Source organism: Pteronotus mesoamericanus, unplaced genomic scaffold (genome assembly GCF_021234165.1).
Source record: "Pteronotus mesoamericanus isolate MK-2021 breed Mesoamerican mustached bat unplaced genomic scaffold, CSHL_Meso_final contig_179, whole genome shotgun sequence".
NCBI classification, from domain to species: Eukaryota; Metazoa; Chordata; class Mammalia; order Chiroptera; family Mormoopidae; genus Pteronotus; species Pteronotus mesoamericanus.
The window spans coordinates 1,407,065-1,432,927 of NW_026555075.1; the positions used below are offsets into that span (position 1 = coordinate 1,407,065).

Consider the following 25,863-nt stretch of genomic DNA (forward strand, 5'->3'; position numbering starts at 1 on the left):
CATGTTTTTAAAGCGGGTTATATATATTTTTTAAAAAATTAGTTTTTCAAACCACAGCCAAAGACTTCTTCCATTTTTGGAAGTTGTAGTGTATTTACAGATTTAACATTAACAACAAAAATGCAAGTTATCTCACCATATCCACCAAGGCTACGTAGAGGAACATGCCGGCAGTGACCGCAAAGATCCAGAGGGTGATGTTGTTGGCGTACTGCCCGACCGCCGTGCCTATGAGCATGCCCACGTAGGCCATCATGGCGGAGAGCAGGTTGTACACGATCGCTTGCTTTACCGTCATGCCTGCTTTAAGAAGAACTGCGAAGTCACCTGCAGTTAAGACATAATGTAAGTGTTTTAAAACCAGAAGATTTTACACACAAATTTAGGAAAACACCAATAAAAAACAAAATTAGGAATGACAGAAGATAACCTTTAATAACTGGAACTGTATGAAAATTTATTTTTTAACTTACGAAATTAAACCTTTATACATGAAAAATATTTGGGTGAATCTCAAAGACGTGATGCTGGCATGATTTAATTTGTATGATAATCTAAAAAAGATAAAGCTACAGTGGTGAAGAACATCAGTGGTTAAAGAGAGGGGGTGTGAGGGGGCAGAGGGCTGTAACTGTAAAGGAAGAACATGAGGGCATTTGTTAGATGGAATTCTTGTGTATCCTGATGGTGCTGATGTTTACACAAATAAGCATTCTAAAATTTTTTAAAAAGGTACATCAAAAAGCAAGGTCAATTTTAGTATATAATGTGAAATGTAAAATTTTTTTAAAAAGAAAAAAATCAAGAAAAACAACACAGCTCTTTTTGTAAACAACAATCAAAGCTCTGTGCTCTAATTTCTGCTTTCTTCAAAGGGAAATGGCCTAAGGAAGAAGAGGTAACAGACTCTTTTGAGTATATCTTAATTGTATGCTGCTTACGATTATGTTTCCCCCCCCAAGAAAAACATTGAACTTTAATTCTGAAAATGCTTAATATGTAAAAAAAAAAAAAAAAAAAATTTTCTCACTTATTTGCTTAAAGTTGGGACACTAGAGAAAAAAGGATTACATATTGCTTAGAACAGCAATTTTCAAACAGTGTGTGCAAGTATTTTTAAAACATGCAACACCTGACTGTTTATTCAGGGGCACTGACCTCTTTTCCATTAGACTGTCAAATAAAAAATTGAGAGCAGCCAACACAATAATAGCTACCAGGTGTGAATGAATCAAAATTGTACCTCTTTCTTTTTTTATCAGATAGGCAAAAATGGTATTTTTGGTGTGCCACAGAATTTTAATAATTAATTCATGAGATGAAAAAAACAAAATCACTGGCTTAGAGAGATGATACTAGAAGGGCAAAATGCTGCAAGAAATAAGTCTTGGATCTAAAGGGTTAAAATAGTTTTACTAATTATAATGAACTTTTTAAAAAAGATTTTATTTATTTAGAAGAGGGGAAAGGAAGGAGAAAGGGAGAGAAACATTGATGTGAGACAGAAACATCAAGGTGAGAGAGAAACATTGACGGGTTACACGGCCCCATCGGACAGAACCTGCAACCCCGCCTTGTGCCCCAACTGGGAAGCAAACCAGCAGCAACTTTCTGCTTTGTGGAATGAGGTCCAACTGAGCCACACCAGTCAGGGCCCCAGCTATTTTTTTAAATACTAAATATACAGACATTCATTTAATTATTGAACACTTAGTATATATACAAGGTACCATGTAAAATTCTGGGGCTCTTCTTTCGCTTAAGGGGTCTGACATGACTAAAAATATGGGATGTGTTAATAAAGTTAACAAAGAAATTAGTGCAAGGCATTATTTTTCCATTTTCTAAAAAACTGCTACAAACTACATACTACCACATTATTTGGGAAAGTTAAGATGACACACTTAAGATTATCTACCAATGGCTTCAAAATTGCTATTCTCCAGTTTCCATCTAACATTATCTCCATACATCTTTTGTCCTCTGATCCTAAATACTTAATTCTCCTGGGTGAGACTTGGATTCAAGGATCTTTTATCTATCTCTTGAATCCTTTTATCTCTTCTCTCCCCCAGTTTTTATTTCCTCTGGTCTTTCTTTCTCAGCTTCTTTTAAACAAAGAGCTCCCTAACTTCTTCCTCTATAAATTCACTGCCCATATTTTCTTTTTCTTTTTAAATTATTTTATTTTTCAAATACAGTTGTCTCCATTTTCCCACCACCACTTCCCCTGCCCCACCCACCCCCACCTCACTCCCTCAATCGTTCTCCACTTTAGCTTTGTCCATGGCTCCTTTATACCTGTTCCTTGACTTGACCTTTCCCTTTCTTTTCCCCCCTACCCCCTCCTTCCTCTCCTCTGGTTACTGTCAGTTTGTTTTTCCTTTCAATGCTGCTGATTATATTTTTCTTGTTTGTCTGTTTTGTTGATTAGGTTCCACTTATAGGTGAGATCATATGGTATTTGTCTTTCACTGCCTGGCTTATTACTTTGCTTAGCATAATGCTCTCCAGTTCCATCCATGCCATTAAGAAGGGTAGTAGCTCTTTCATTCTTTCTGCTGTATAGTATTCCATTATGTAAATGTTCCATAGTTTTTTGATCCATTCATTTATTGATGGGCACTTAGGTTGCTTCCAGCACTTGGCTATTGTAAATTGTGCTGCTATGAACACTCAGGTGCACAGGTTCTTTTGAAGGTGTTTTGGGATTCTTAGGGTATAATCCCAGCGTGGGATCAATGGATCGAAAGGTAGTTCCATTTTTAGCTTTTTGAGGAAATTCCAAACTGTTTTCCACAGTGGCTGCACCAGTCTGCATTCCCAGCAGTGTACGAGGGTTCCCTTTTCTTCATAACCTCTCCAGCACTTGTTGTTTGTTGACTTGTTTATGATGGTCATTCTGACCGGTGTGAAATAGTATCTCAACATGGTTTTAATTTGCATCTCTCTGATGGCTAGTGATGCTGAGCATCTTTTCGTAAGCCTCTGGGCCCTCTGTATGTCCTCTTTGGAGAAGTGTCTGTTCAGGCCCTTTGACCATTTTTTAATTGGATTGTGTATCCTCCTGGAGTGGAGTTGTGTGAGTTCTTTATATGTTTTGGAGATCAAACCCTTGTCCAAGGTATCATTGGCAAATATATTTCCCCATATGGTTTCCTGGCCATATTTTCAATAATTCACCCACCAACTTTTCTAAACGGACAATTTTACTTAGCAGGGGTTAGATAATATAAAATGAGACTACAAAAGTGCTTTTTAGGTTATAAAATATAGTATTTTCTTTTATAACTTCAAAATAGGGTCTTAAAGGGGGCATTATTTAATGCTAATGGAAAAAAAGTATCACAGGTACAAAGTATTCAATTTGGATGCCTTCCCTGATATTACTGAATAGCAAGATGATTTACTTCATCCCTGAATAACTATCAAATAGCATGTATTAACTGATCAAGAATTAAGATGAATTATTTTTAGTTGATACTACTTAGAGGAATCTTTAGGGTTCTGTGTATACAGTACCATGTCATCTGCAAATAAAGACAGTTTTGTTTCTTCCTTTCTAATTTGAATTCCTTTTATTTCTTCTTGTCTGATTGCTATGGCTAGGATTTCCAGTATTCTGTTGAACAGGAGTGATGAAAGGGGACATCCCTGTCTTGTTCCTAATTTTAAGAGAAATGCTTTTAGTTATTCCCAGTTGAGCATAATGTTGGCTGTGGGTATGTCACACATGTATGGCCTTTATTATATTGAGGTATCTTCCCTCTGTTCCCACTTTGCTGAGAGTTTTTATCAATATGGGTGGATTTTGTCAAATGCCTTTTTTGCATCTATTGATATGACCATATGATTTTTATCCTTTATTTTGTTTACGTCATGTATCAAGTTAATTGATTTGTGGGTATTGAATCAACCTTCCATCCCAGGAATAAATCCTACTTAATCATGGTATATGGTCTTTTTAACGTAGTTAATAATTTTTAAAATTGTGGTATAAATTACATACACAGTTCCTTCTGGGGGGATGTAGGGTTTTATGAGTTTTGACAAAAGTACGTACCATGTAACTATAACCACCATCAAACTTGAGAACTATTTCATCACACCCCCAAAACATTTCCTCAGGCCACTCATTCCCAGGCAACCAGTGATCTGCTTTCTATCCCTGTAGTTTGCCTTTTCCAGATCATCATATAAATTAAATCATATAGTATGTAGTCTTTTGAGTCTATAGAGTTGTTCACTTACAATGTATGTATGATTCACCCATGTTACAGTTTACGAGCGTCTATCAGAAAGTCACTGCTTTTTACTGTTAAGTAATATTTCATGGATGAACCAGTTTATTTACCCATTCATCAGCTACAGAACATTTAGGTTATTTCAAGGGTTTGGTAATTATGAATAAGTCACTGTACACATTCATAAGCAGGTTTTTGTGTCAATATGAGTTTTCATTTCTTTTGTGAAGATACCAATGAGAGGGATTTCTGGGTCATATACTAAGTGCATTTCTAACCTTGTAAGAAACTACAATCCCACCAGCAATTTCCAAGAGTTCTGGTTGTTCCATATCCTTTCCAGCCCATGACATATCCACCACCTGAAATTTCATGTGTTTATCAGTTATCTATATAACCTCTTTAGTGACAAGCCTGTTCAAGTCTTTTGTCCCATTTTTTGTTGAGTTGTTTTCTTATTGAGAGGTCTTTAAAAGATTCAAAAAGTCTTCTATCAGATATATTTTCCAAATATTTTTTTCTTACTCTGTGCCTTGCTGTTCCATTTTACATGTCTTTTGTACTGAGTTTTTCATTTTTATTAAGTCCATTTTATTAGTTTTTTATTTAATGGATGATTCTTTTTGTGTAGCATCTAGGAACAATTTGCCTAATTCAAGAACACAAAGATTTTGTTATAAAAGTCTTAGATTTAAATTTTTACATTTAGACCAATAATAAATTTTGAATTAATTTTTGTTTATAGTGCAAGTTAGTTTTTGGTTGTTTTTGTAAGCAGGTATCCAATTATTGTAGAAACATTTGATGAAAAAACTATTCTTTCTACACGGAATTTCCTTTGTACTTTTGTTGAAAATGAGCTATCATATATATGAGGACTCTCTACTCTGTTCCACTGATTTGTGTGTGTATTATTTCACTGATAGAAGTTGTTTTGATTATTGTGGCTTTATAATAAATCTTAAAAATTAACTTTGCTGTCCTTTTTCAAAATCCTTCTAGTTATTCGAGTTCCTTAGTCTTTCCATGTAAAATTTTGGAAAAAGCTCATTTATCTCCAAAAAAGCCTGCTGGGATTTTGAATGGGAATGCATTGAATCTATAGAAAAAATCAGCATCTTAAAAATACTGAATCTGTCCTGGTTGGTGTAGCTTAGTGGATGGAGCACCAGCCTGTGAACGGAAAGTTCACTGGTTTGATTCCCAGTCAGGGCACATGCCTGGGTTGCAGGCTGGGCCCCCAGGAGGGGTGTGTGAGAGGCAAGGCATCAGTGTTTCTCTCCCTCTCTTCTTGCCTTCCCCTCTCTCTAAAAGTAAATAAAATATTTTTTTAAGAAATACTGAGTCTTCTGGTCCATAAACCTAGTTTATCTCTTTATTTAAGTCTCTTTTTATTTCTTTTGTTGGTGATTTGTAGTTTGCAGCATATAGAGTCTATGTATATTTTGTTAAATTTAACAAAAGTAGTTCACATTTTTCGTTTAACTATAAACAGTACTTTTTAAAATTTCAATTTCCAATTTTTTATTTCAAGTATACAGCAGAATATTTTATATGATATCAAGATAAAATATTTTATCTTTATTTCTTAATGATATCTGAGTAATTTTCTCCCTTTTTCTCTACCTCCCTTTCCTAAATAAGAACCTGTAGAAACATTTGAAAAATAAATCAAAGAAATACCCACAGTTGGGACTTATAATGAATAAGCAAGTCTATTCATCTTTTGCTAAATATTCTTTCTATTGACAAAAATAACGTTATAACAACAAATGACTTGTGCCTTGTTATAGCTAACACGTGCTAACAACAAATATTGAGATTTTTTAAAAATGAGTATATATTTTAAGGTTCTGTATTTTTTTCCCTTAAATAATGCATGTATATAATATAGGTATAAATCTATACAGTGACTGTTCAATTTTCTCTGGACAATTTAGCATATTATGGAAAAGTTATTTTGAATTTCTATTTAACCTGTAACATACATGAGAAGAAAGGGGACAGAAGGACAGCACTATAGCCTCTCTGAGCTGAGTCTACGGCTTCCTTTACCTACCGAAATACTATTTCCTTGAAGCTGAAGCATACTACTCAATGTCAAAAGGGAGCTTGGATTATCTACCTTTCTAGGTTATTTCCAGTCTCATTTCCTCTTTATATGTTCTTACCTAATTTTTCTTATAAATTATTTTTCAAATGTTTATACAAGCTCCTATTGAAAGGGTTGAGAAAAGTGGAGAGAATAAAACAGTAATATTGTAACATTTAAATTTAGCTACACAAGCTTTGCAAAAACAGAAAACAGAGTAAGAATAATTTAGGCAATTTCATTCATTACCACATCCCAGAGCACACCTGAAAAGCGAGCCTCTAGAGCTGTATATTGTTCTAAGGTTTAAAAGCACACGCTTTTCCTGTCGCATTCCTAAACACTAACAAAACCCCCATCTGGCACATTATTAGAGAAACAGAAATCTGCTCAGAAGAGAAAGACCCAAACTTGGACTTGCCAAGGGTCAGTTTCCAGTGGCCTGCAATGTAATTTAAGTACATGTTTCTTTTTTTTCCCCTTAGGATATGACTTTAGTATAGAAATCTCAGGGTGGTTTTAAGAATTCATAATCAGAAATTTAACTAGGGCAAAACAGGTTTTAGATAAAAACAAATTATCCTGGAATGTGACGTAATACACTGTGTTGCCAACATCTTAACCTATCAAGTCAGGAGAGGACTTCTCCCCATCTACCTGCCATGCCTCTATTTCGGCCTTTAAGGGATTAATTTTCCCTTTAAATTCTGAGGAAGAAGATTCTATGCCTCTCTCTATTCTGATCCTCTCCAAGTAAGAATGAACAACTGAATTAGAGTAGAGATATTCATCTGGCTCTGTGTTACCAAGGTGCCCCATTACTAGGTCTTGAAGGCAAAATTGAAGCTCCGCCATGTTTGTTTGTTTACACTTCCTTTAGTTATGATCGCTAGACCATTTCCTACCTTTCTGACTGATACAAGGGTCAAAGCCTTTTCTCTACCTGAGAAGAAGGGAGATGGGTAGTTTCTTTATGCTCTTTATTTCATAGGCAGCTAATATATGGGGCAGTTCATGTCAATTTAGCTCTAAACATTGGAGGAAAATACACATTTTCATAAGGTCTCACTCCTTTCCTTCTGGCCAAGTTCACTTATTATACTATGGATCGATGTTCCCTCTCACAGCAATAGTAACATCTCAACCTCTTGTTTGTAGGAGAAAAAGAGGTAGAGAGATTTGGGGTCTGAAGGTCTCATTTGGGAGGCCTGGCTAAAGCAGAGCTCTGTAATCCAGCTCTTGCTAGAGCTCTGCGCCGAGGGTCTGGAGCTTAGGCATGCACTGCATTTGTTTTACACGTGGCCATTATTCCTTGTGTGTCACTCCTAAAACAAGAAACTACAGACAGAAAATTTTGTGCCCACGTGGATCCTCAGGGGTCAGGGCAATTCAGTAAACCACAGCGACTCATGACGCGGCCTGACACACTCCACTGGGGGCAGCGGGTGGGTAGGAAGGGAAACTGGAGGTTTCCTGGCATAAAAACAGTCAAATGATGTTTCATAGCCAGATAAACTGAAGAAAAACATAAAATTAGAAAGAGTGAAGGAGGAAATTCCTTGGATACTCAAAAGATGAAGTCAGTTTTTTTCTTTCAAAATACTGTCATCTCTACATCTCTCGGACATTTTCAACATGAATGCATGTCCACATCTTTTATTTGTCCTTCAATTTATAGAGGAAAACCAAAACATTTGAGGAGAAATTAAAAAATAATTGGTAGGTCAATAAATACCAACTAAGCCAACAAAGAAGTATTCATTTCACACATATTCAATTGGCGAAAATTAGAAAGTTAATGTCCAGCACTGACAGGGATACAGAAACTGTCAGGTGCTGCAGGCTGGAGACCAGTGAGGCCGCTGGTCAGTGACACGGGACTGCTAGTCGTGCATATGCTTGGGCCCATCAACTCTATTCCGGGGTAAGTCCTCAAGAACACGTTCTTACAAGGATCTATGAGCAGCAAGTCTACAGAAGTTCGAACCATTATCTGCGATAGCGTGAAATTAAAAGCCACGTTGGGTGTCTCACAACGGATGTTAAATATGAAAAATGTGGTCAGCCCAACACCCCTGAGTACTGGGCAGAAGCTACATATTAAATTAACTCATAGTAACCTGGGTGGAGTTTAAAAACAATGGTTAGTAACATAAGGAAAGAAAACAAATGGGATATAACATAATATTGTTTATATAAATTAAAAATATATAATATAAAATACCGGTTTTTGATGAAATGTGGTAGAAATTTTAAAGGTTCTATTACCTAATTCATGTGGCAGTTCATGACAGAAGACAGCTATGGAAGTGCTGATTCCTCCTGTCAGTCCAGCACTGAACGCTGCTCCTGAGGTGAGGGAGAGGAAGGAAAAAAGTGACCTTTACTGATCTTCTGCTTTTCCAGTTTCATTAATGACAGATACCATTTCTTTTGCTTATCTAAATTAATTTCCTAATATGAACGACTCACTTATCTTACAAACTACAGTTTTTCAACACATAGTGAGGTTCAATAGGTGTTGATAACCAGAAAAAAATCTGCTTAGTAAAAGAAATATTCCATTTTGAATTAAAATCTCTATTTATGTAGCTTTTTAACTCACTAATAGCTTGGAAGTAGTAGTGGTTTTCAGTATTTCAATCTCTGAGTGGTAGGTTGATGTTCAAGGTTAACTCATACAAGTCCACTTATAGTAAGTAAAATGGCTGGTATCTTTGTTCAAACTTATCTGGGCCTAGAGCACAAATGGTACAAAGAATTATTTGTCTGATGGTCTTGAAGACTGAGATCAGAGGTAAAATGCATATAATTCTACTAGTAAAATAGTTTATTCTTTAACATAGATAGTCACTATCAATTCAAGAATATGGTCTCTCCTTTCTGAGGAAAAAAACAAACAAACAAACAAACAAAAAAAAACCTACTTCTGAGTAATTATTTAATAGAATCTGGATCTCAAACAAAATTATGTATTAACCACTCACTGTCTTCATAAACTGGCAATATCATTTACATTAGCAAGATGCTAATGTATTTGAATCTGGTACAATGGATTTGTTTTTACCATTATAAATTTTTTTTCACCTTTTTAGATGTAAAAAAATTATTAAATCTAAAACTGAAATTAATTTGTTCTCATTCAGGGATATGTAAAGGCATTTGAAAACATAATGTTAAGGTAGCTTTTTCAACATGATAACAACGAATTGAATAAAGTTATTAGAGAAGTATAATATAGACATTTGTTTACATGTTCAAAGAAAAACCCACTGAAATCAGGCCTTTATATCCCCAACTAAACCTACCAAAAACATGAACCTGGTCTTTAGAAAAAACAAATGAGAGGAGTAATACATATTAGTTAAGCTCCAGATATTAACCTTACATATTATATTATGTAAGACTGGTACTGAAATAGAAGATGGCCTTCAAGAACAGCAAAGTAGAGCCCAAGTCTCCGGTGAACTTACCAATGGCTAACCCATCGCTGAAGTTGTGGATGCCGTCCCCCATGATTACCATCCAGGCTATATTAGCTATTCCTGTTTCTTTCAGGTCGGACCCAGAATGGCAGGGACCATGTGAATGATGAGAATGTTTGTGGTGCCACTGGTGACTGTGTTTCCTCAGCACAGTTTTACTCTCGTCATGGTGGTTGTGTGTAGCAGCATGGAGATCATGCTCATCCACGCTATGGAATCCATCACTGTGAGAATGGTCTATGATTTTCTCCTCTTCTACACACAGATAATTTTTGGGAGGGGATTCTTGTTGGCCTTCTATATCTGTCAGTTCAGTTTCATTAAGTCGATCTTCTGAAACAACCGAGTCATCAGTTCCTATATTTAAAATAGCAAAGGATATGATTTATCAACAAATAAATGAACACATATTTGCTCATTTAAACCCAGGGAGAATAGCATTGTAATGAACATTTCTTAAGTGAATGTCTTTTAAAACTCACTAAATAAATATATAGAAACAAATACAATTAATAAATACACATGAGCACACACACACAAAAACAAACTGGGGTTTTGAGGGTCCAAAAGATGCATCACAGAGGGAACTCAAAGCAATAGCAGGCAAAGTGAGGAGAGGATCTGGCAAGGTCGAAGATATTGGGGAACTAAAGGAGCATATCAAAGGAGTGAAAAGTTACTGTAGCATTTACCAGTAACAAAGTGAACCCCTAATTTTCCAGAGAAAGAACAATCCTTAAAGTTTACCCACTGGAACCTTCTCTTACTATGTAAGAAAACAAAGACAAAATTTAAATAACGTGCATCTTTCAACGATCCACCTATTTGACAAAATTACTTAGATCATTACTAGAATGAAGTTCAGAAACTCGTCAGTGACAACATCCAAGTTTTTCTTTCTTTCTTAAATTAAGGCTGCCTCTTAGCTAGTTTTCAAAGTTATTTATTATGTGACAAAGATTCTAATACTTCCCAAACTGTATTCTGGGGCAGAGGCTACAGTTCGGGCCTAGGCTCCTGCTTTTCTGCAGAAAAGTCATTGATACCCTCAGTGGAAACATAAGTTTAAAGGGAAAGGGAGAATATTAGGTAAAAAACTTTGTCTATGTTTCCCTGAAAATTGTAAGCTACACCTTATTACACCTATCAGGCAACCAAACAGATGGGTGGATGGGCAGGGAGGTTAAGCACAGAGACTGATTCTCTGTGAGCACAAGGCTGATTCTCCTTTGTCCATGTGAAACCAGTCGCCTGGGGAGGGCACAAAGGTCTTGCATGGCCAAGGAATAAAATTTACACTAATCTACCACTGACAAAGCCGTTTGTTTCATTCTTTGTTTTTCTTTAAAATAAAAGTACAATATGTTTTTTGACCTCTAATATAATTAATTGGTCCCACAATCCAGTGTAAATAAGGCTGAAATGAAGGAAGAAACTAACAAAACCACAGGGCACACTAACATTTAAGAAAATTCAAGTTAGAAACTAAAATTAGGGAACCTATGAAGAGAAAAAATTTCAAGGCAACACAGAGTTTAGAAGCAATATTTCAATTTTTATGTTTTAAAAGTTTCTCTTTAGTCAGAATTGTCTACCGGCAAGAGGCTTGAGCTGAAGCCAGTCAGCATCTGGTCTATTATTTAACTTGTGATCTGAAAGCTTCCTTCCAATGGTCGATTCTTCCGTGTTCTGCTTCATAAACCATTTCTGTTTCCCCTGGAAAAAAATCTGGCATTAGAATCAAATCTGCAGCCACAATTAGCAATAATATTCACTCACTAACATCTATGGGAATAGCTGGTGGCAATTCTGTACATAAATTATTTAGTAAAGAAGTGAGAAAAAAATTTTAGTAGTTAATCAAGGGGTCTAACCAGATGAAAAACCCAACTGTATTTGTACATTTTTTTTTTGAGTACTCAACTAAAAGATTCAAGTTCATATAATTCAAAGTTAAGAATAGAATAGCCCTGACTAGTGTGGCTCAATGGGTTGGGCACGGTCCTGCAAGCCTTCCCTCTCTCTACAAATAAATAAATAAATAAGAATCTTAAAAATAAAAAGAATAGGATACACAGTATGGTATTACTATATGAAATGTGTGACATATATGTAACCTCTCTTATCTAACAGTGTATGGGAATAGGAAGTTCCAAAAACTAATGCTTATTCCTTTGAATTTTATTCTGTGATTAATGCAATCCTACATTTCCCTATGTGTGACATAATGAATAGAGTCAAACTTGAGTTAAAATATCAAATTTGCAGTTAATGTCCATGAGACTTTGCTAAATTTATTAAACATAATACTCATCTGTAAAATGAAAATGATTATGAGGATTAAATGAGGTGATGTATGAAAATGACCTATAAATAACTGATCCTAAGCTTTGCAATAAAGACAAGTTTTGTTTCTGATCTAATCTGTCCTCAATTATTAATAAATTCTAATTATTGCATTTCATTGTTTAAGTTTGAATTTTCCTACCTTATCTTTTAATAGTCTGCTTTCTTCTTTTATCAATGTAACTACCATTAACAACTCTTCCAGCTTGAAGTTCTAACCTATGTTAACTTAAGAGAACAAATAATCGAGTATATTCTCTGGGAGATGCTTACCGACTGGCAGAGCATTTTTCTTGTAGCTGGTTTTGTATACAGGCTGCAAACTATGTTTCAGATGTTTAAGCCTCTTACTGCTGCATAAGCAAGCCTGTTACGGCTACTTGTGTGTAAGAGTCCTCAGAGACAGCCACCATCCATTTCTTCCCTCTCTGTCTGAGCCTTCCTCTCCAACCACAAGAACGTAAAGTCTATCCTCTGCCCCTGAGTTTTGGCTGACCCTTTGACTTGCCTTCACCAAGAGAAAGCAACAGAAGTGATTCTGTGCCAGTTCTGGGACTAATGAGAAGCAGGCCTGGCACCTTTTGCTCACAGAAACTAGCCACTCTGCAATGAGGAAGCTCAGTCTAGACGTCGATGAGAGGTCATGCGGAGGAGTACCAAGATGCAGACTTTTAGACATAGAGCGAAGCATTTTTGGACCTTCAGCCCTGCCCTGCCCTGGCTGGCTGACTTTGAATATAGCAGCGAGTGACTCTAGCTGACACCAAGTGAAGCAAAAAAACCCTGCCCAGCTGAATCCTACTTAAATTCCTGACAGAATTAAGAGAAATACTAAATTGTTGTTATAAGCCATTAAGTTTCGGGTTGTTCCTCTTCATAGCAATAGATAACAGAAATTGGGGAAATAGAAAACATTCAAAAGAAAATAATATGGAGACACCCTAAAGAGAAAAGAAACAACAGTCACAGTTAACAAAGAAAAAAAGAGGAAGAAGGGGCCAAGAACAGTACAAAATTCAATGAGAGGGATATAGAAAGTAAAGAAGGAAATGTGAACACCAGCTGGGATTCTGTTTGATTGCTTTGGTCCTGATTGTCCACTTTTCCTAAAAACATGCCAAATCATTACCCTCAAAGCATCAGTCTTGCTGAAACCAGCCATTACTGGGTATATTTAATGCTCTGAAAGCTTCCTTCCAATAATTGACTTTTCTATCAAACAATCAAATGTCTGTTCTATTCAGCTATCACTAATCTCTTTTCTTACAAAAAAAAAGCCTTTACTTTTTCATTTTAGATTACTTGTCCTATTTATCATAAAAGAGATATGCTGATTTATCTGCCTAGATTTCTTTCTTTGATATACTTAAAGAATTCCTTATTATTAGATTTGCAATACACCTCCGCCAAAGGTATTCCCTTTAGTTTTTTTTCCCCCTCAATTTCAAATTTACAAAAAAGCTACGCTATTTTGGGGACTCTGGTCGCCTGTATTAGTTTAGTTTACAAAAATGAATATGTTTAATTTTGCTGATACATTTAGGTTCAAAATGAGATCAAGATTAAATTATAAAAAAAGAAAACTTTTTTTTGCACTTATCTGTAAATTATACAGTCCCTAATAGTTTATGCATATTAAATACTTAGTATCTGCTGCTTCAATGTTGGTGTACACAGCTGAAGAAAATGAGGGCTTCAGAGTAATTCCAAAACTTCTTTGTATACTTTGCAGTATGTAGCTGTGTTCTAAATTAGGTACTCACAGAGACGGACTCTAAATTCTTGTATTTCTTACAGCTAATCATATCTGAAGTCTTCTTTTTGACTCTTTCATTTTAACAGTTCTCTTAAGCACCTCTTCTTCCCCGCGCCTTATGCCATGCCTTTGTTCAAGCCCACGTCACCTCTTCTAAATGACTCGGCAGGAATCTTCTTCGCTGACGCACTTCCTCCAGCCACTCTACCTTGTCACCCATCCCACCATATTCTGTTCTTCACCCAGTCACATGACCTTCCACACAGCCCTTCAAAAACCAAATGCCACTAAACCTCTTCCACTTTTCTGTAAGTTGATCCTTCCCAGTCCCTTTCACCATTCCTCAGACAGTTCTTCCCTGGGCACACCATCTTGATCCTCCTCCTTTGGAGGCAATTAAATATGATAGTGTCCTGACAAAAATATGGCAATTAAAATTACATACACTACTTGGAATATAATATAAAAATAAAAAGTAGGATTTATTTCCCATAGATTTAGATAGCAACTGGAAATCATGTGGAATGAATCATAGTTTCACAGCTAGTTTGCGGCTGAACATGGACTAAAATCGTCTCCCCTGAATCCCAGTTCAGAGCTCTAATTATAAACAATTTAATTTGTCTCAAGGAGATATATACAGAACACATACATCACATACATATACAAAAACATATGTATATAAAAATAGTATAAAAATTTTATCATAACTGTAGACTCTATTATGATGACTATCCAATGTTCCTGAGGAAAAAGGCATTTTTTCTATTTTGAATATTTGTAGTTAACTAACAAAATATAAGAATTTTTTAAACCTTTTTTGTGGAAAGGTTCCTAAAAATGTTCTCTAGGTTTCCTTACTTAAAGAGTGTATACTGAAGATAATCAAAATTAGTATCACAAACATGTTAGTGAAATATATTCAAGGTAGAGTTATAAATACACATGTAAACCAATGGGAACAGGGAGGGGTATAATTATGGTGAAAGTCGGTAGCCCTGAACTTACCTTTTGTGGGAAAAATTGTTTTATATATTTGTGTTATTCTCATAAATGTGACAGTTCATGACAAGCAGGATATTGGATCAACAGTGTAAGCATCATCTCCCAAGTGGCTTGTTACTACTGAGAAGAATTACCGTGTCCTTCATTTCATTATACTTTTTTCCCACAAAGCCCCCTGAATCTAAATTCTTGTTACCTTTAGTACTTCTACCATCGGCAAGGCTTTTCTGATAAAGAAATGTTGTCTGAAAACATTTTCACTAAAATATATGAAAATAAAAGCCACTTATACTTGAAAATATTAAAGATTGAAGAAATGTGCTTCTATTTATGTATTTTTACATTTTTATAACCATAACTTGGCCAATAGCTTTCTCCATCCTACTTAATTAGGTAAGATGTGATGCAAATGCTCTAAGACTGAGACTGCTATTTTTTTTATTATAAATGACAAAATAAATGTAAAAAAAAATGTCCAAGATCAAAGCCATTTATTCCTGAAGATAATCTATTGGAAGACATTTAATACATACCACCACCATAATTAAGCATATGGCCAGAAAATAATAGTCTTTGTTTTGAGTTTTACACCCCACAAAACTAAACAAACAACTCAAAAGCACTTACTCTTTGCTGTTTGTAGTGCTTAAACATTCTAAGGCAGTGTTCAATGATAAATAACAAGTAAATGCCTCCTAGCGCAACAAGTCCTTTCAATACAGCATCATATTCTTCCAAAAACTTCTTAGGTTCGTGTCCATGAGAATGTCCATGCCCATGTGCATGTTGATGACTGTGATCATGTCCACCCTGAGACTGTTATTAAAAATAAGAGAAACTAAGTAAAAGGCTATTTTAAGTTCTGAGATTATAAATTTCCTAGATGACACAGAAAAGAATACTTTCTAATTTTGAAAGTGCTCCCTAAATATTCTCTCACTTAAAAATAAGTAGTCTTCCACTTAATTTTGCTATACTCCGTGGCCTGGAAAGTACTATTGTACATTTCATGTTCACTCTAAAACAAAGACCACAAACTCAAATGCCTGGAAGGGCGAAGACACATACTGCAGTGAGAGAACCAAGTCAGCAGTAAGATAATAGGGAGTGACAGGCCCTTAGTAAATGCAAGTGAACAAAATCCAGATAAATGCCCAATATTTAGTAAAACAAACAAATTCTCCCTGTAATCTAACTTCCTCTTCAACTGATTATAAAAATGTGTATACTGAAACATGCACTTAATTTTCTCTTTTAAAAATTTAGCAAAAATAAATATATATGTAAAAAAGTTATTTTTAACTGTGAAATGTATAAGTTTCACAATATTAACCTTAGAGAACTTTAAACATTAGATCTATTTTTAAGTACTGTCCTTCCTTATAACTCTGGTAGTCTTTCCCCATTTACTAGTGGTCAACAGAGGAGGTTTCTAAACCTCCAAAAGAAGGTAAGACCATTCAAAAAAGTATTAGCTTTATTTAATTAACATTTCTTAAGAAAAACATAACTTAAACAGCACTTAAACGTTGTTTCCACTTCAACTGCTCTCATTAGGCCCAGCTTTGAAACAGATGTTGCTATTCCTGATGGATGGTAGATGGGCAAGAAACGGGGAGTAAATAAAGGGGAAAACAAGCAAATAACATACAGTATAATGAATGAAATTAAAAATTTTATGTTCAGTTTTAAGAGTAATTAATTTTTTAAAGGCAACGCCATACACTGTTCTAGATGCTAGATCTGGAATTCTCAACCTAGAGTATAGAAGGAGGGAAGTAGTATTCACAACAAACAAATACAATTTTGTCTTCCAAATACTCCAGGAAGGAGGCAGTGAGAATATAAAAAAAATTCAAACCTGTAATTTTACATTTGGAGTAAAAAAAGTCGCACTATTTTCATAATGTGATGTAAAAACAGTAACACTACATCAAATACTCTTAACTGGCAACAGATTTTAAAAGGTATAATCAAGGCACTAGAAGTGTGGGCTTATGATCCTATCGTTAGAAGCATACCCAATGTCAGAAAACAGGTGTACTCCAGGTGAAAAGACATTTGGCCCGGTTCGTAAAGAGCTAAATGCCTGTAAGAGCTGAGTTGATCTATATCCTTCTGCTCCAATAAAGACGCCTGTGGCACCCTGGCCATACAAGTACGTGCAATCATTATAAGACACTTACACATTTCTTCTAAAGGCTTTTTTGATATACTTACAGATAAAAAAATGTATTACTCATTGATTTTTTTTAATTATTTTCAGAACTGTCAATAGAGCAAGTTTTTTCTTTTTTTAAAATTAGCTTTACTGAGGCATAACTGGACTATAAAATTGTAAGATTTTTAAAGTGTACATTGTGGTGATTTAATACGTATACATTATGACAGATGAACATAAAACTGACATAACCAGTTTTTCGCTATTTTAAAACCTAATGATTCAGTTTATTTCAAATGTTGTTACTATTAAAACTGTTCAAATGGGGAAAAAATACTTTATCCTATTGAGCAAATAATATAGCACAAATACTAGATTGCTGTGCTACAGCTTGCTAATGAAAGGTATTTTTAGCTTAAATATTTTTATTTTTAATTTTTTTAAAGTTTGAAAAAATTCCTTACATGGGGCAGTAGATGAAGAAGAGCATCTCCACTCATTGTTCCTACAGCCAGAGCAACAAGGAACGTGAGAAGGAATTTGAAGCATCCCTGGTTAATGATGGGCACCAAGATCACGCCTAGCAAGGAAAGCAGGCTAATGACAGTGATAGAAATGATACCACAAATCCATGCTGTTGGAAAGAAAGTAACAGTCAACATTAGCATGACAAATAAACCAAAAAAGCTCCCAAGGGAAAAAAAAAATAAGATAAATGAGTCATAGACAATAGATTCTCTTACCCAGACTATGCTTTTTAAGAAACTTTCTATTTTGGCACTGTTGCATTTAAAAAAAGAAACAAGACAAAAAACCGTAACACTAATTTGAATACTTAAAAAAAGAATGAAGAAACTCAGACCAAATTATAAATAGTATCTCCATTGGCCCACCTTATCAGAAACAAGGACTTAAAATGACTTAAGGCTGTGATTCACTCTTAATATCTATGCTGTAAATAAAATTTTACCAATTCTAAAGGCAGAGCTACAGCAATAAAACTTTATTTAAAGAATATAATTATAAACCTCTCCTGTGAGCATTAAAGGAAGCCAAATATCTAAAGTACCATAACTTTCGTAAATCTTTCTAATATAAAGCTTAAGAAACTATAAATCAGCCCCAAATGGAAATACATTCACCTGGCATACAAAAGAGCTTTAATACTGGTAGCTTTATTTTATTTCATTTCTAATTTTTACCAAGTTAAATAACTCAGTTCTGTTTTCCTCAACATCATCTCTCCTCCACACCCAGTTCCAAACTCCTTCCTCCACCTTAACTTTCTGTAAAATTTATTACTTTAAAAAAACAACAAAAACCTCATTTTTTGTAATTAGTAATATTTACATTTAAGCTTACATAAAAGCTATCATAATTTCCTAGGTGTTGAAAAACACACCATGGGTAATAAAATTCTTCTAATTTTTTAATCAAATTATTGGGTTTTTTCAATCACAATTTGTTTGCTATAAAGAAGAAACAGAACAAGCAAAAATAATAAAGGCATCTTTTATAAAACTTACACCAAACTAACAATATACAAACTATTATATATAACTAGCAAATGTTTTCTTTATTTGTACCCAGGATACCAAATGCAATTAAAAACAAAAACAACAACAAAACAAAAACAAAACTCTGCTAAATGTCTGCCACAAGCTTCACTTATTCTGCAAATTGGGTCGCTTAAAATGTTAAAGGTCTTCAAGCTTAGTTATTCACCAACTCCCTTTCTCATTATCTAGAGAGAAAATGCATTCTTTTAAAAAGAAGCACTCATCTGTGGAAACTTTCTAATTAACTTGGTTCAAAGCATGTGCAAGATGATAGTTTTCTACACTGTTTCAGCATTTTAATTGGCAGAAAATGCTTAGCGACATACTCACAAACCCCCTTGGTAATTAAGCTAGGGTCAACTCTATGACTAAATGAGCCAATCTTGTGAGACAAACGATTTCTACCATACACAGTATATAACATATTTTGTTTACAGCACTCTTTGAACAGTTAATGAGGTAGTAGCTGTGTCACTACAGGAGATTTACACAGAACAAGTTAACCTTTCTTAATGGTGCGGCAGTCATTAAAAATAGTTTCTAGCAGGGCTTCCTCTCTAACAATTACCAACATCTATTGGGACACAATTAATTCAATCTTCATTTCTGACAATGCTACTAACCATCTGCAAACACCTCATTGATATTCACTATTAGTAATATATTTGTTTTCAAGCTTTTCAGATTGAATAAACTGTAATTTTCAATATTACTGTAGTCAAGCATCTGTCAACATCTTATAAAATAGATTATGCCAATATTACAACATAGAAACTCTAAGTCATAATCCACAGTTGATGTGAAAGCAAAGATGTAGAATTTTTCAGTGCCTTAAATATAAAAAAGGCTATTAATCTTAACTCTTGATGTGATAATCTCGTAAGTCTCCATTTTTCCCTGTAAAGAACAAATGAATTTTATTTTTAATTAAGTTAAATAATCTTGGGCATAGCTTCCCTTTCTCTCCTGTTACAATGAGAATTCAGAAACACCTGCAAATAACTGTAACTCTCAAGGTATTTACTCATTTACAAATATCAGTGAACAGGATGCCAGCAAGGGGAACACATTTTATCTATCCAAAGATCAGCATTCAAATCTAGGGTCTGGACTCACGCTCTCCCTTTACTGATCGCATACCAGACTGAACCCAGCCTGTCCACCTAAAGGCCATTCTTGTATTTTTTCTTACTCATCTATACTTACAGCAATACTTACACACCAATACTTACCTCTAGACCTCTTTCATATGTCTGCATTATCTGTTAAAACACCACTAAGTCTAACTAAATATAACTATCTCCCTGTCACATTCTAGCAAAAAACCTTTTTAGGAGGAAGAAGTCCAGCATAGCATCAGTTAAGAACAGAGGTTACATTTATAGGCTTTTATTTTTCATTTTAAAATTATTTTTACTGAATTTATTAGGGTTATATTGGTTAATAAAATTATATAGGTTTCAAGTGTAAAGTTCTATAATACATCATCTGTACATTATATTGTGTGGTCAGCACCCAGATACCCTCTTCTTCCTGCCTCCAACCCCTTCCTTCTGGAAATCACCATACTGATGTCTGTATCTATGAGGGTTTTTTTTTTTTAGCTTAATCCCTTCACCTACTTTACCCAGCCCCCAATCCCACCCCTCCCCCCTGACATCTCTCAGTCTTTTCTCAGTATTTATAAGTTTATTTTGTCTTGTATTTTGTTCATTAGATTCCATATATATGCAAAATCATATGGCATTTATTTTTCTGACTGGCTTATTTCACCTAGCATAGTAATCTCCAGGCCCATTCATGCTGTTGCAAAAAGATGTCCTTTTTTACAGCACAGTAGTATTCTATTGTGTAAATGTACCACGGCTTTCGTATCCATTCATCTACTGATGGGCACTTGGGCTGCATCCAAATCTTGGCTACTGTAAGTAGGACTGCAATGAACACAGGGGTAAAAGTGTTCTTTCAAATGAGTGTTTTGGGTTTCTTCGGATATATTACCAGAAGTGCAATTGCTGGGTCATAAGGCAGTTCCAGTTTTATTTTTTTGAGGAAACTCTGTACTGTTTTCTACAGTGGCTGTACCAATATGCATTCCCACCAAAAGTGCACGAGGGTTCCCTTTTCTCCACATCCTCGCCAATACTTGTTGTTTGTTGATTTATTGACGGCAGCCAATAAATCTGGTAGATGTGAGGTGGTATCTCATTAAAGTTTTAATTTGCATTTTTCTGATGATTACTGATGCTGAGCATCTTTTCATATCTCTATTGGCCATCTGCATGTCTTCTTTGAAGGTGTCTAATCGGGTTCTTTGACTGTTTCCTACCGCCCCACTCTCCAACCCTGAACATCTTTTAAAACATTTTTTTCATTTTTTTCTTTATTCTTGTTGTTGACACTCACAGATGTCCACATTTCCACCCCCCTTTGCCTGCCTCCACTCAGCCCCCACTGCCCTCTTCCCTCTAGCCATCAATTGGATTGTTTGCGGCTGTTGTTTTGCTGTTGAATTGTTTGAGTTCTTAATAAATTTTGGGTATTAATCCCTTACCAGATGAAGCATTGGCAAATACGTTCTCCCATTCAATGGGCTGTCTTTCCATTTTGATGGTTTCCTTTGCTGTGCAAAAAACTTTTTGGTTTGATGTAGTCCCATTTGTTTTTCCTTTGTTTCCCTTGCCCAAAAAGATGTATCAGAAAAAATACTGCCACGAGAAATGTCTGAGATTTTACTGCCTATGTTTTCTTCTAGGATTATTATGGCTTGGAATCTTATATTTAAGTCTTTTTTTTTTTACTTTATTTTTATTGTTTACCCTATTACAGATGTCCCCATTTTTCCCCCTTTGCTCACCTCCCCACATCCCTCGTCCCTCTTCCCTCTGGCCATCTATATTTAAGTTTTTAATCAATTTTGAGTTTATTTTTGTGTATGGTCTAAGGGTGGTCTACTTTCATTTTTTTGCATGTACCTGCACAATTTTCCCAACACCATTTATTGAATAGACTGTCCTTACTCCATTGTATGTTCTTATCTCCTTCTCATATATTAAGTGACCATAAAGGCGTGGGTTTATCTCTGAGTTCTCTATTCTGTTTCATTGATCTATTGCTCTGTTGATCTGTTTTTATGCCAGTATCATGCTTTTCTGATTACTCTGGCCTTATAGTATAAAGTAGATACCTGGTTGCAGATATCAAGTAGCATCATACCTCCAGCTTTGTTTTTTTGTCAAGATTGCTGAGGCTATCTGGAGTCTTTTGTGGTCCCATATACATTTTTGGAATATTTGTTTTAGTTCTGTGAAATATACCCTTGGAATTTTGATAGGAATTGCTTTAAATCCATGGATCACGTGGTAGTATGGATATTTTAATGATGTTAAGTCCTCCTATGCATGAACATAGTACATGCTTCCACTTATTTGTGCCTTCCTCAATTTCTTTCTTAATATCTTATAATTTTCTGAGTAAAGGTTTTCTACCTCCTTGATTAAATTTATTCCTAGGTATCTTGTTGGAATTATTATTTTTTTTGTTGCAATTGTAAACAGTGTTGTTTTCTTCACATCTCTTTCTGATAGTTCCTAGGCTTTTATATGGATAATACTCCAGTTTCTACTAGGCTCTTCTACCTGGCAGCTTTGTGACATTATGGAAGTTGCTTAACTTCTCAACACCTCCTTTCCTCAGCAAATAGAAGTTAATAAAAGAGGCACTTCCTTTTAAATCTCATGGGTTTAAAAATTAAATTAAGCCCATAAAACACTTGTGAAAGTGTTTAGAACAGCAGAGGGTAAGGTTCCAATAAATATAGGCTATCATGATTAATTTATCTATTCTTAAGTTATTTTCCTATTGCAAAGAAATTAACCAAGAATAGGTAGTACATAAGTAGTACCTAAGAGACTTACTTTGTTGCACACTGAGAGTATTTTATTTGTACTCTTTTAAGCTTTAGAGAATATCTTTATCCTAAGTAAACTTCACATACTGAAATGTGATCTTTTTAAAACTTACTACTACACTAAGAAAAAATTTTTAATTCTGCCCTTTCAATTTTATCTCAGAATTCAGTTTTTAGCTCACATGTATACATATCAATTTAATCATCTTAATGACTATGCAATAACGCCACTATGTCTTGGGTGTTTCAACCCTTCTATATTCATCATGATTTTGCACATGATGAAGTTCATGAAAATCCCACTCACAGAATATTATCTACCTAAGCCCATTAGGTTGATTGATATATTCATAAGATGATCTTCAAAGACTCGTTTTCAACATGTCTTTTCTGAGTTATAACTGAGTGCTTATCAGCTAATATTAAACAATTCATTCAATCAGTATATGAATGCTGACTTTTTGTCCAAAGTACCCTTTATCTCAGCACTATGGATGCTGAGATGAAAGACTCAGTCACTTCCTTTAAGCAACTGAAGTCCACCAAAAAAAAAGAGAGTTGGTCCAATTATTAAGATTCCCCCAAGCTCTGTACTATGATGGAAATATCCAGAGGTTATCAAGAAAGGAGATTTAATTAATTCTAGGATGATCAGTAAATTTTCCCAGAGAGACTAATCCTTGAGCTGAAATTTTGAGGAATCAGTAGTAGTCAGTCAAGTAGAGAGGTTTAGAATGTCAAAAGGCTGCAAAGAATGAGGAAGAAACAACAAAACCTATTATCAGGAGTTTGTAATGGTTAGCACTAAGAAGAAATAAATGAATGATGGGGGACAAGGATGGATGACAGGCAGGCAGGCTTTATATCTAGAAATCCTGACTGGCCAAGTAAAGGACTCTGAACTTTGAACAATATAGTGTAATGTAGTTTCCTAAAATACCTGAGGAAAAATAATAACACATGACATCAAAGTCATATTATTGCTTATAACATATAAAAGACATAAATAAAAATATTAGAGATCAAATGAAAAATAAAATGTAAAAATACATGGCAACAAGCACCAAGGTGACACCATAATTAACTGAATTTGGAAGATAACGGCATAGTGATGAACTCCCCAGAGGATTTATCAGACAAACTTTAGGGTTTGTGGGCTCTGTCATTTCTTAGGTCAGGAATTTTGGGTAAGTTTCTAAACTTTTCTGTACCCCAACTTCCTTACCTTTAAGAACCATATAATAGCTTCCTCATATAATAATTTAATACATTACTGTTAAAATTTAATGAAAAGAAAAAAGCATGTAAAACACCTGGCACATCAATAGCAAATTAAACTTCCTAGGCTTGAATCCTAGCATTATCACTTACTAGTCTGAGGTTCTGGCAAGGTAACAATGATAACATTCTCCACCTCACAGGACTGTTTTGAAGAGTCAACTAATTGAGTTTAGAAAAGTGTCTGCTATTTGTGGTTGCTAATATATAAGATAAAATTATGTTAACTATCACTACAAATAAAGAACTCCTCAGAGAATCTCACTTGCATTTTATAAAGACAAATCTAGCTCAAGTAATAAAGATGATAAGCTACAAGGGGGACAAGAACATAGGCAGGAGAGGTTATAAAGATATTTCAATGATTCAGTAAAAAACCAAGAAAGACCTGAACTAAAGTTATGACACAGTGAGTAGAGTCAAGAGAAACTTAAGAGAAGACTCAACTGGAGTTGGTAACTGATTATACAAGGAAAAAAGGAAACAAAATAAATACTTGAGAAAAAAGGTCAAAGATTTTCAGATATTATCAAAAGCATGGATTTTAATGGCATGAGAGTCAGTAAGAGATTAAAAACTAAACTGTGTGTGGAGTAAAGTTTCAAATTAAGTGTGAGGAACCTGTGAACATCAAAGTGGAACTATTTAGTCACTAGATATAAATAAAGAGCCTAGAAAAGTTTTAAAATAGTTTTGGTTTTACCTTAGTTGAGCGTTCTTGAAATGCCCATGATGAAGTTCATATGCCATATACTGGCATTTCTGAGATATTCCTAGTGCTTAACCACTTTGGGTTCCCTCTACACGTCCTTAAAAACCTAATAATCTTCGCTTTCACCAGAGCCCCTTGAACCCTGCTAAATACTGAGCAATCAGAACACCAAGTAACTTTAATTAGGGGCCCTGTCAGCCCATCAAGATGTCTTGATAGACATTAGCCCATCAAGAAAGATCCATTTGCCACAAGCCTATATATACTTTTAAATCTAGTTGTCTAACAAAGTATTCCTCCATAAATACCAGAAGAGGTAGGTAAACTGTACTGTCTTTCCCTAATCATTTTAAAACACATATATTAAAACATATTGAAAGACACTAAAAGGAAGGCAATAATTTGGAATTACTTTCTAAATCAACTACATTAAAGAAAATTAGTATTTTTACATTAAACATTTTACATTTATATTTTACATTAAAAAAAACTAATAATTTTGAGGAGAAAAAACTTAAATCTTTCTTACCTGATGCGCCTATATTTGCCTTATCTTCAGGAACCGTATTTTTATCCTTACTTAAATCTTCAACTAAAAGTTTGTCAAAATGCTCAATACAAAGTCTGCTGTCAATCTGATATAACAATGCAGGGCAAAGATATGTAAACAGATCAGCTGAGATGGGCGAGTTGGCACCATGACCATAGTATTTCAACAACTGAGTGACATTCAAGCACTGCAAGGAAATTGATAAAACAAATTAAGTAAGAGAGTATTTTAAGAGGATTTTGCAGAAAAATTACTGTATAAAGAAAATATTCTAATTATTATTTGGAAATAATTTGTAATACACAGATATCTATTAGAAGTAAAGCTTTTGGATAGAAATTTACGATGGGGATACAGTCAACTTGTTACCCAAGACTTTTGATGGACTCTAATAATTTTTCCACTCTAACACATGAAAGATAATGATCCTTTGCCACTGATGAGAGATTCACAACTATAGTCCCCAGATACTTAAAGAGTGAGGGAAAAAAATCAATTCTCTAGTTAAAGCATATTTTTCACTCAAGATATATATTTGAAAAACAATGTTAAATAAAGTACTTTAATAACTTTATATTATACTGTAATATAGGCTTTTTCACTATGTAAGGTGCCCCAAAAGGGTATTATATTGAGGAATTCCAGCCCAATGCTAAAACTAGAAGATGAAAAAAAAGGCAGCTTCATCCGCTGGTACTTTTTAAGTGGAAAACAAAGCAGGAAACAGCATAATCCAGTTTGAGTCCATCATATAGAAAACAAATA

At 34.7% G+C, this 25,863-nt stretch overlaps 1 protein-coding gene across 1 annotated transcript in view; it reads right to left on the bottom strand.

Annotated features, from left to right (window-relative positions):
* The window catches only part of SLC39A10 (solute carrier family 39 member 10), a 48,094-nt gene that overhangs the window by 8,461 nt on the left and 13,770 nt on the right, over positions 1-25,863 (bottom strand). The window contains exons 3-9 of the mRNA XM_054566706.1: positions 25,078-25,285; positions 17,554-17,723; positions 15,556-15,744; positions 11,417-11,537; positions 9,810-10,178; positions 8,605-8,685; positions 137-327 (exon numbers count right to left, since the gene is read on the bottom strand). Of these exons, the coding sequence (XP_054422681.1) occupies positions 137-327; positions 8,605-8,685; positions 9,810-10,178; positions 11,417-11,537; positions 15,556-15,744; positions 17,554-17,723; positions 25,078-25,285 (1,329 nt within the window). The remainder of the gene's footprint in view (positions 1-136; positions 328-8,604; positions 8,686-9,809; positions 10,179-11,416; positions 11,538-15,555; positions 15,745-17,553; positions 17,724-25,077; positions 25,286-25,863) is intronic.